Source organism: Macrobrachium nipponense, chromosome 15 (genome assembly GCF_015104395.2).
Source record: "Macrobrachium nipponense isolate FS-2020 chromosome 15, ASM1510439v2, whole genome shotgun sequence".
NCBI classification, from domain to species: Eukaryota; Metazoa; Arthropoda; class Malacostraca; order Decapoda; family Palaemonidae; genus Macrobrachium; species Macrobrachium nipponense.
Window position 1 is genome coordinate 63,805,712 of NC_087208.1, and position 12,646 is coordinate 63,818,357.

At 37.5% G+C, this 12,646-nt stretch overlaps 1 protein-coding gene across 3 annotated transcripts in view; it reads right to left on the bottom strand.

Annotated features, from left to right (window-relative positions):
* The window catches only part of LOC135195019 (queuine tRNA-ribosyltransferase catalytic subunit 1-like), a 310,854-nt gene that overhangs the window by 20,599 nt on the left and 277,609 nt on the right, over positions 1 to 12,646 (bottom strand). For 2 of the 3 annotated variants that reach the window (XM_064221315.1, XM_064221313.1), the window contains exon 10: positions 8,753 to 8,890. In XM_064221315.1, coding sequence (XP_064077385.1) covers positions 8,885 to 8,890 — 6 coding nt within the window. In that variant the 3' untranslated portion in view covers positions 8,753 to 8,884. Of the gene's footprint in view, positions 1 to 8,752; positions 8,891 to 12,646 lie in introns of those variants that run through there. The other variant, XR_010310050.1, reaches the window with a different exon arrangement.

A 12,646-nucleotide genomic window follows, 5' to 3' on the forward strand; every position in this document is an offset into this window, starting at 1 on the left:
ACGGTCAAATGGAGCGTTGTTTCACCAACGAATATTAAAATAAATATGCTATATTTATTAGAGATAATTTTTCAGTACTGTTTAACATGCATATTATTCATTTTTTACAATTTCATTCTAATAAATAAATCATAAATATCATATACTAAAATTCCTGTGTCTTTAACTCATCGCAAAACACCCTTTTCAGACTTGTAGGCTTTCCTACCTTCCCCCGCCACCAAGAACAACAACAGCAAGAACAACAACAACAACAACAACAAAGTAGTTTGTAGGCTTACTCCCCGTGTAAGCGAAAAGTCACACTGTTGATTTTAAAACGCAGAAAACAAACAAAAACAACTTCAAACGGCCAAATATGCACAACTATAATGAAACTACAATGGCTCCCCGGGGGTTGGCGGCTAAATGAACCTTATTCCCCGGAGTGGAAATGCATAAAGTCCTCTTTCCACACATTAATAGCTGGGACCCACTACTAATACGACTCCGTTTGCAATATTCTCCATCACATACACCGACACTATCCCGTCACAGCCCAAAACCTTTCCACCGGTAGATACTTTCTGTGATAATCGAAAAATTTCTTTCAATTTGGCAAATTGAAAATTACCCAGCCATTTAGGCCATTTCCAGCGCCATATTCGCAAAAAAGAACAGGAAATTAAGGGGGGAAATACTTACGTCATTTGCAGAGCGAAAACTAAGCTGTTCTTTACGATAACTACCATACTTTCGTGAGCAAGTGGCAAAATTTGCACGAAGGGAACAAAAGTATTTCTCTCTCTCTCAATGCACCCTGAAGTCTCAGAGCTTTTAGAGCCATGAAAACCAATCCATAAAAAAGCAAATATTGCCTCGCACTCAACATGTCTTCCTCTACACGGCACCGGAGGGAGAACAGCAGCTCTCCGCTGCATCTTGCAATTGCATAAAAGTGGATTTGCATTTTTACCACCTGCTTTTATCCCATTTGTACCGGAGCGCCATAACACGCCAATCCCTGGGGCTTATTTCATTCCCTCCTGTCCAAACTGTTATCTTCGCCGCTTTGGAAAACTCCCAAAAGAGGTTATGGGCAGGTGTATCGTCACCAGCTTTTCATGCAATATCTATTTCCTCGTTGGACAAGTGGTCTACGTGCTCGCCTACCGATTCGATAATCCATGTTCGATTCCCCGCTCTGTCAACGCGGAATCAGAGGAATTTCTTTCTGATTTGTTTGTTTGTTTGTATGGAGTTTTCACGATGCATGGAACCAGTGATTATTCAGCAACGGGACCAACGGCTTTACGTGACTTCCGAACCACGTCGAGAGTGAACTTCTATCACTAGAAATACACATCTCTGACTCCTCAATGAAATGCCTGAGAATCGAACTCGCGGCTATCGAGGTGGCAGGCTAAGACCATACCGATCACGCCACTGAGGCGCTTAATTTATTTCTGGTGATTAGGGATTCATTTCTCGATATAATGAGGTTCGGATCCCACAATAAGCTGCAGGTCCCGGTGCTAGGTAACCAATTAGTTCCAAGCCACGTAAAAATATCTAATCCTTCGGGCCAGCCCTAAGATAGCTGTTAATTAGCTCAGTGGGTCTGTTTAAACTAAGATATAATTAATGCAATGTCTCTCCGCTATTTAGGCACATAAGCACGCAAACACGCAGCATAAAAGGTGAACGAACATTTTATCCGAAAATTTCGTGACACTGCAGCTATTCTTTGGGGCTTATTCCAAAATGCAAAAACAAGGCTATAACTGGTCATATTTGAGAAACAGGGGAGCCGATTGAACGTATTAGCTTAAACTCACCAACATTAAAAAAAAAACAAGTGCAAATGGAATCCTTTCCAAGGTGACCATTGGAGAAACTGCCTCTTAATTCTGTTAGGCAACAGCCGATGAGACGGCCAACCCAACCCTTCCTTACCTTTGGTTCTACTGAAAATTAAAATAGGGGAAGAAAAGCGCGAAACCTGAAGAGAAAGTAATTCCCACCACTTGAAGGAAGGCAGATTATAGAAGCCACGGAAAATGGAAGCAAGGAAAGCATTCCAAAACCTAGCAGACGCCTACCAGATTTTACCAAAGCACCTGAGAGGAAGAGGTACAGCCATCCTCAATTTAGCGAAATTGTGGCTGAAATATTTCCAACAGCGAAATTACTTTATGGCAAAAAGAAAGAACCTCTATAAAAAAAAAATATATGCAAAGGTCTTTGATTTACTCCACTCAAAAAAGGAAGCAAATGAAGCATACAAAATATAAAGGGCAATACTCCAGGCGGCGACGTATAAATACAATAAAGAGCTTTAGAGGATAGTGTGAAGAATAGATAAAACGCTTAATCATCTTAAGTCCAATATGAAGATTTAGCTATTTTAACTAGAAGGCAAGTTGGAGTTAACATGACACCTAAAGTGTTCACAGAATGTGGTAAATTTCTAATCCAACCGAATCCATTCGTAGAAATAACGTGTGCTTTGTAGTCACTTTCCATGATAAGGTAGTAGGATCCCATGCAGGCATACTCCAAAGGCAAGATCTCAGTTGACAGCTGAAGAATAAGCAATTCTTGACTGGCTAAAAAAAAAAAAAAAAAAAAAAAAGAGAGAGAGAGAGAAGGACGGAAAATAACGTGGAAAGGGCAAGAAGAAGACTGAAGGTGGACAACGAGAAAGGAAAGAGTAGCAGATTGAAAAGAAGGCAACGAAGCAGCAAAAGAACGGTAAGGAAAAGGTGAGCCATGGAAGAATGTATCTTGAAAAGAGAAGAACGCGGAAAAATTCAAACACTATAAAACAAGATACAACTTGAAGCATAATCTCCTAGGATTTACGACCAAGATCATTATTGGCCTAAAGTGTCTTAAAATGAAAAGTACTCTCATATCTACTGTATTTACATAAAAACCTTATAATTTGAATAATAATTTATGTTTAAATATACCAGCAGCTGGGGATTACATGTATAAATATGAAACGTTCCCAAAAACGATGAAAGCATAAACAAAACCTATCGCTGTATCATCCAAGCAGTGACTAAGCAATTCACAACCAGTTACGACTCTTTCTCGACATAAAGACGAAGCGCCCAAGTTTCTCAGACGTCTGCAATTTTACATCGAGTCAAGATGAAACTGTGCAGCAAAAGACCTCAAGGTAAAATTACAACGAACTTCTTTCGTATTCAAACTTTTTTGGCAACTTCCCAAATAACTTCGGATATTCTGTCAAAAGTTACTGCGAAAGTTAAGAATAATTTATTCACGGTAACCATGACACTATGGAGCATTCTGAAAATCGACAAACCGGTACTGAAGAGCGTTTCACTTCAAACTCTACTCGAAATATTAAAATATATAATTTCATTTGAAACTACCAAACGCTAAATTTAAAACGATTCAAAATATTCCCAGACGTAAAGAAATAAAAATATTTCATTTGAACCTACCCAACGCTAAAACTAATTGAAAACGATGCGAAATATTCCCAGACAAAGATATGAAAACTTTCATTTGAACCTACGAAATGCTAAATTTAATTTTAAACGATGAAAATATTCCCAGACATAAAGAAATAAAACTTTCACTTGAATCTGCGAAATGCAAATTTAATTTAAAACGATGCAAAATATTCCCAGATAAAGATATAAAACTTTCACTTGAATCTACGAAATGCTAAATTTAATTTAAAACGATACAAAATATTCTCAGATACAAACAATCATATATTTCGTCGACGCAATCACGCTGTGATTCGTCACGCAAATACATCCCCAAAAGACTGCCGCAGCAAATAACCCTTATTCCAGAAGACGCTCTCTCTCAGAAAGTAAACCTTAATAAAATGAAGGATTCGGGCCGGGCCGGGGGGGAGGTGGTTAGAGGGGTGTCTACCGTTAAGCCTTATACCCGCCTCCCCCTCCACTCCCCTCCGTCGAGAAACTCCTCCAACCCCAACCCCACCCAAACGCCCGACCAGCAGAAGCAAGAAGCTGTTCAACCGCAGCGCCTGAACCCGTGAATATCATTACGATAAGGACTTCGAACGCCGCTGTCGGACGCAGTTCACACTCGTAAAACCGAACGAAAATTATGGTCACTGAGGCCCCATAAAATCCCTGCCATGTTAAAGGCTCAGCATGAATATGAAAATTGGAAATGTCAGCCTGTGACATTTTACGAGACTCTCGGCGACATAACGCAAGCTGACTTTTCTGCCAGCCACGAATACGAAAGTATACGGAAATGTGCTTAAGATTATATATATATATATATATATATATATATATATATATATATATATATATATATATATATATGTATGTGTGTGTGTGTGTGTGTGTGTGTGATTGGTAAAAATGTTCTGTTACTACAGAAGTCCATCTAATAAAGTCTCTCTCAGTTAGGTAATGAAGAGAGAGACAGCAAGGGGTCTGAAATATAGTACATTACTTCTATATTTTGGCGTTTTATGGGCTCCTTTTATTATTATTATTTTTCATTTTTTTTTTTTTTTTTTTGCTTTTTTGCCTATCACAGTCCTCTAATTCGACTGGGTGGTATTTATAGTGTGGGGTTCCGGGTTGCATCCTGCCTCCTTAGGAGTCCATCACTTTCTTACTATGTTGACCGTTTCTAGGATCACACTCTTCTGCATGAGTCCTGGAGCTAATTCAGCCTCTAGTTTTTCTAGATTCCTTTTCAGGGATCTTGGGATCGTGCCTAGTGCTCCTATGATTATGGGTACGATTTCCACTGGCATATCCCATATCCTTCTATTTCTATTTTCAGATCTTGATACTTATCCATGTTTTTTCTCTCTTTCTCTTCAACTCTGGTGGGTCCCATGGTATTGCGACATCAATGAGTGATACTTTCTTCTGACTTTGTCAATCAACGTCACGTCTGGTCTGTTTGCACGTATCACCCTATCCGTTCTGATACCATAGTCCAGAGGATCTTTGCCTGATCGTTTTCTATCACTCCTCAGGTTGGTGCTCGTACCACTTATTGCTGCAAGGTAGCTGATGTTTCTTGCACAGGCTCCAGTGGAGGGCTTTTGCCACTGAATCATGCCTCTGTACTGGTTCTGTGCAAGTGCCGGGCATTCGCTTGCTATGTGGTTTATGGTTTCATTTTTCGTATTGCACTTCCTACATATGGAGAGATGTTATTTCCATATATCGTTCTTTGAATATATCTGGTTCTTAGGGCCTGATCTTGTGCCGCTGTTATCATTCCTTCAGTTTCCTTCTTTAGCTCTCCCCTCTGTAGCCACTGCCATGTGTCATCGCAGGCTAGTTCTTTAGTCTGTCTCATGCATTGTCCGTGCATTGGTTTGTTGTGCCAGTCCTCTGTCATTCTCCTGTCTCTCTGTATTTCTGGGTCTTTCGTCTACTTTTATTAGTCCTTCTTCCAGCACTCTTTAGCCACTGGTCACTGGTTTTCAGATATTGCCCCGTGCTCTGTTTTCGATGTTGACGCAGTCCTCTATACTTAGTAGTCCTCTCCCTCCCTCTTCCTTTCGTGTTATGTATAGTCTGTCCGTATTTGCTCTTGGGTGTAGTGCTTTGTGTATTGTCATATGTTTCCTGGTTTTCTGATCTATGCTGCGGAGTTCTGCCTTCGTCCTTCCATTGCCACTATTCCTGCGCTGTATCTGATTACTGGCACTGCCCATGTGTTTATGGCTTTTATCATATTTCCGGCGTGAGTTTGACTTGAGTATCGCCTTGAGTCTCTGCAATATATTCTTTCCTGACGTGTCCTTCATCTCTTGGTGTTTTATATTTCCCTCCTTCCATTATTCCCAGGGTATTTGTATCCTGTCTCATCTATGTGTTTGATGTTGCTCCCCATCTGGTAGCTTTATCCCTTCAGTTCTCGTTACTTTGCCTTTTTGTATGTTGACTAAGGTGCATTTTCTATTACCAAACTCCATCCTGATGTCCCCAGATAAAATCCTTACAGTCTGGATTAGGGTATCTATTTCCTTGATGCTCTTACCATACAGCTTGATGTCGTCCATGAACATCAGGTGGTTGATTATTATTATTATTATTATTATTATTATTATTATTATAAACACGTTATCTGTACCAGATGATAAGAATTAAATCCGTCTCGCATGATAAGAAATGACATACTGAATAGAGCTGAATTGAATATAGAATTTAGGCCAAAGGCCAAGCACTGATACCTATGAGGTCACTAGCGCTGAAACGGAAATTGACAGTAAAAAGGTTTGAAAGGTGTAACAGGAGGAAAACCTCAAAGCAGTTGCACTATAGTATAACAATTGTTAGAAGAGGGTGGAAAGTAAGATGGAAGACAGAGAATAAGAAAGGGGCTACAGTAAAAGGAATGAAAGGGTTGCAACTAGGGGCTGAAGGCACACTGCAAAGACCCTTAAGTTCTCTTATAACAATACCATTAAAGATTGAAAAAAAAAACACAAAATCACTTTGTAACTTGTTTACTTCTAAGTATTTACATTTAGTTTTACTCCACACTGTGTGGAGTAAAACTAAATGTAAATACTTAGAAGTAAACAAGTTACAAAGTGATTTTGTGGGTTTCTTTTTCAATCTTCAGAAGAAAACTGAAAGAAGTTTTTGTTTGGAATACCATTAAAGATATGCTGATTAAGAATAGTCCCGTAACAAATAACATCATTTACAAAATTCCTTGTAAGGATTGCCCATCGTTTTACGTTGGTCAGTCAAGTAAAAATTTATGTGTACGTATTAAGCAGCATATGTATTCAGTTAGAACAGCCCAGACTTCAAATGCACTGTTTATCCATCTGAGTGAAAAATCTCATTGTATTAATTGGGGTGATACCTCGGTAATTGCTAGATCCAATGATTATGTTTCAAGAAATTTACTGGAATCGGCAATTATACAAATCACTAATAAAAACACCCTAAATCTTAGTCTGGGAATGTACCATTTGGACCCATATATTTGTAAGATGTTTATGAAGGACCTTAAAATAAAGGAACTACTAATAAATTAGTCCCACATGTATATAGTTATTACTCTCTCTCTCTCTCTCTCTCTCTCTCTCTCTCTCTCTCTCTCTCTCTCTCTCTCTCTCTCTGGTTCGATAATCTCTCTCCCTCTTTCTCTTGCTCGATATATGTATTTATATTTTCTCTTTCATCTTTTCATTAATAATAATTTTTTGGAAAAATTTGTGTAAATTTCATGATATTAAATTGTATATGCTTCCATGTTTTTTCAAAAATGTACTGTTTTCTGGAAGAATAACTTGTTTACTGCGTGTGTTCCCCAAGGTGTGGCTACCCTCAGGTGTTTCCTCCTTTCTGTAGAGTGAAATCGCCCTTACTGCTAATCTTGAAGTGTCAGTTTGGATATTAAGCCTTCTTTTGACTATGTTGTCCTCTGTAAAATCAGTTTGCTTCAGTAAAGGGTCCGAACAGGACCGAAAGTGCTTGGCTATCTCGCTTTTTCATTTTTTCCTTCGTGGCAAAAAAACTTTATTTACACATAGCATCACGTTTTATATACTTCGTGATCAAGTTATTCATATATTATATATATATATATATATATATATATATATATATATATATAATTCATATATATGTAAATGTATAAAACTTCTTGCTTGAATAAAAATTCAAAAAGTCTCCAATGCCCCAATTAATGAAGATCGTCCTCTCTCTCTCTCTCTCTCTCTCTCTCTCTCTCTCTCTCTCCCTCTCTCTCTCTCTCTCTCTCTCTCAATAACATGACTGAAAAATTCTCTTCCAATGCAGCTAGACGCATTCACGCATACGTGTTTGCATTCCCTCCCTTCACAGAAAGGAAGCCGCATCAGTAGCGACGACAGCACCAGTTCTTACCTCTGCAACCGAGAGAGGTAAATGACGACACTGGAAACTGTAATACTATCATGGACTCAGATTATAGCCCCTGAAGGTCCACATTGCCACGGTCCAACAATGGGATTATCAACTTTAAAGTGACAGGAAAGGTCTGGCGGCGTTTTGGGCCGCATTACCATTTTCTTTTTATCAGGCTTTAAGAAGATGTAACGAGATGGAGTAGAGTTTTTTATATGATGTTTACCAACGGGGCCAAAGGATTGCTTCATGAGTTTTTTGTTTATTATCGTCTTGTTTGTTTGTTTGTTTGTATGGTGCTTTCACGTTGCATGGAACCAGTGGTTATTCAGCAACGGGCTTAACAAGAAGTCTTATACCAGAAATATCGTGTAAATTTCTGTAAGAAAATACCTGACACAGAGAAGTCATGAAATATTAACCATTAATAAGAAAGGACGTCAACCATGGTTGGACATAAGTAACTAAAACACATAAATGGACTTCCCCGCTGAAATTCGCCCAATTATCGTTTATTAAAATGAACAGACACTGACATGGACAAAATCTAAAACGAAGTTAACTTGAAAAGCAAGTTCTCAAATCTCTCTCTCTCTCTCTCTCTCTCTCTCTCTCTCTCTCTCTCTCTCTCTCTCTCTCTCTCTCTCTCTCTCTCCAACAATAAACGAGGAAACAATACGACTTCAAATCTGTCACATTCTCCCCGAGTGACTTGTAATGATACAAGAAGAATTGAAAGAAAGTACCGGCGACAAAATTAAACCAATAATTATCACTATCGTGACAACAGCAAGCACATAACGACAGAGTTAAACTATCGTTTGAAACGAGTTGAAAAATCCAACGAACTGTTTGTATTAAAAGTCGGGGAATATGGAGACAATTTGTTTTATTGTGCAGTAAAACATACGGTTGATACTTTTATATAACAATAGTAGCCTTACCTTCCAGCGATGAGTGATGAAGCACCTTTGGATTTTCTCGAATAAAACCAAGGTCATTCATCAGTTCTGAAAGGAAGAAGAGAAAAAATAAATTTTTCAAACTAAAAGTTGCAAGAAAAAACAACAAAGTATGCGCGTGTGAAATTACAACTTCTGAATGAGAACTAACCTGCATAGTTGGTTTTAACAACCTCTACCCCCAACAATCTGCTGAGGTATTGGAAAAAGAAAAAAAAGTATAACCAAGAGGGGACCAGCGAAATCCGATAAAGGACACTTTTGTGGAAGCAACTTTGTACCAGCGCATAGATTTACAATGAAGTGGGAACTGTTTTACGCAAATTTCATTGACTATCCAAGTTTTAATCTCACCCTGCTCCATTTATCTTTTCTTCTTTTGTTTGCAAAAATTAACACCTTGCGTTACACCTATGTGAAGATAGCATACTCAAATACTTTCAACGGTTGATAAGGTGATATCAGATGGTATAGTGATGTTTGCATGCGTGAAAACTATATAAATCTTTTTTCTTCATCTACTGGACTTTTTCAGTTGAATTCACAATTATAATAACATCGGAGCACGGGTGGAAAGATTTTCTTTGTTCGATCTGTAGCCAACACTATGGAAACACCACCATTGGGCAAATTCTTAGTTTTCTGATTAAAAATATCGTTTATTTATTTCGTTATTAATATCAATTTCCTGATATAAGGTCTATATAAAATATCTGCTGGCTCTTGATATACAATCTTCACGTGTTAATTATGATCGTATAACATTATGGATGGCGGGCGAATCTTTACTGTACGCAATATTTGGTCAAAAATACTTATCCCTAATTTGTAAATTACTATTTCATGCAACAATATAAATCAATCATCGTTGCCATTGACTCCAAAATTTAATTCGTTTTACCACATATAAAGTATTTAATATCTATCAGAATATGGTATTATATGCTCTAAAGCAAAAACTTGCGAAAAAAAAAAAGTTATTTGCAATCAAACTCAAAATCTGACAGAGTTCATTCCACAAACTCAGTCATGTATCCCTCCAGCGGTGTCAAGCAGCACTCTAATTTCATTTTAAAAAATGCAAACAGCAATGTTGCATGAGAAATAAAATATTTATCGTTCTCCAGAGAGAGAGAGAGAGATGGAAGCATTAGTGGAGTTCCGTTGCAATTAAGTTTGAGGAATAGCAGGAAGTTACAAGCAAAGTTTGCTTGCTTTGTGTTTATAATTTCCTTACACAATGTACCAAGAAGTAAAAGCAAAAGTCTGCAAATAAAGACAAAGAATTAATATGTCATCAATCAATGACTCGACATAATAGGTTACCCACTGAAAAACTACTGGACTTTCAACCAAACCTTTTAGATAAATTATTGTCAGGGCTGACTGTATAAGACTGGGTTTTGGAGAAACAATCACCTGTACTTGTCATCTGTAATTTAAATTGTAAATCCTGTATAAAAAGAAAAAAAAAAAACTCACAAGATGTGCACTAAAACCGAAAAAGATGAAAGCTCTTACAATTCTCTGAAAAAAGAATATATGAAGACCACATTTTAAAATAAATACTGAATATACTGCTGGCTTTAAAAACTTCACCTTCAAGTTGCATGGAAAGTGTGGTCACCATACTCATCCCGGTACTTAGAAAGGAAAGCCATTGTAATTCTCGAAGCTAGTCCAAATGCGCTATGGGATTCTAGCGGCTGATTCTGCTCTTGCGTGCATGAGGGAGAGAGAGAGAGAGAGAGGAGAGAGAGAGAGAGAGAGAGAGAGCACTAGGCGAGTCCCGTTGCAATTAAACTTCACGAATTGCAGAAGTTACAAGCAAAGTTTGTTTCCCCTTCGCTTATACTTTCTGTACACTCAGTACCAAGAAGTACAAGCACAGGTTTGCATATGAATGCAAAAATACTTCCTCAATAAGTGATAGGACTGAACAGGTCACCTCTTGAAAAGCCGAGTGGATTTAAAACCACCTTGAAACATATATTGCGATCTGGGTTAACTGTGTTAAGACTTGGTTTTAGATTATGAATCACGAAATTTAGTTGGCTTTGGATAATGAATCATGAAAGATGAAGCAATATCAAACTGAAGCATTTCATCAATGACTAACGCATTCAACTTTTGAAACTTTGCATTTTACGCTATAAATTCTATGCTAAACAGGAGTCGAAAGAACCGAGGTAAAATGGAACAAAAACCTTCCAGAAAAGAATGGTCGCCAGAGGCTGCTACTGTGAACAGCGAAAACCACTTCCACCCATTTCCAGTAATGACCAAATATTTATCACGAGGTACGTTAAGAGGTAGCACCGTTTCTAGTCCTTTCCCTAGACTTCGGCGTCAGTCGTGAAATCTTGAGAACAGAAGGATGCGACGAGTAGATCTTCAACAGAAGTTCGCATGATGCATTATATTATATTATATATACTATATTACTACATATATAGATATATAATATATATATATATATATATATATATATATATATATATATAATTTTATAGTGAATTTATGATATTACTTATTCGCTTAGGAAAACTTGATCACCGAGGGCTAGTACTGACACGCCGAAACTGTGTTTACTGGTGTAGTACTAGCCCCTGCGGGCCCAGATGCGTTTCGCCATGTGTAGTACTAGCACCTGAGGGGATCAAATGCACTTAGGGACATTTGATTTACTGATATATATAATAAATATAAATATATAAATATATATATATATATATATATATAATATATATATATATATATATATAATATATATATATATATATATATTATATATATATATATATATATATATATATATATATTATTATTATTATTACGATCTCGACTCTCGAGATCGACAGGTTCTTAAAAATAAGCAATTGGGCCGTAGTGACTGACGACAGGTGACAAACAAAGGAGGGAGGAGCATAACAAAACCAAAAAAAAAGTTACCTTAAAATTAGTTTATTATACAAAATATACAAAATGTACAAGTGAGTCAGGTCCAAGGATAAACAAAATAAACATACACAATGAATTAAATAATAAAGGCAGCAACAGTAATAATCCAATTAAGTGATTCTTGTACAATTCAACAAACATTTTCATAAGCAGCAAAACTAATGTAACAAAAGCAACATCATATATACAAAAGGACCACGGTATAAATGAAAAAGCAATGCAGTACATAAATACATATACAAAATCAGGCAGCATAATACACAAACACATTGAAAAAGTAGTGAAATAACGATTACAATAAATGTAAAAACGGCAGCATAATAATAAATGAGAATTAACACTGAAGCGGCATAATGATATTCAGAGCAAAACGGGAACACTTCCTCAAACAATGAGGACAACAGTCCAATGCCGGACGATCAAGACAGAGCCGATACGGCAACCACCTCGTCCTTGGAAACAATATGGACATCCTCCTCGAACGCTGGACGATCAAGACAGAGTTGATACAACAACCATCTCGTCCTCAGATACAGTATGGAGGACCTCCTCGACCACTGGATGTTCACGACAGGGTTGATACAACTACCAACTCGTCCTCAGATACTCTCCGCTGCTCTGCTGCCAAGACTCTGCCTCTCTGAACCTGACTGGTTGTTCTGCCCTCCAGAACCTGACTGACCAAGTTTGACGCCATCCAACAGACGTCAACTCGCCAGCAATTAAAAACAAAAACAAAGGAGGCAACAATCCACTAAGGGAACAATCGGCAAACGATTGTTCCTAACAAAATATATATATTATATATATATATATATATATATATATATATATAAATAAATA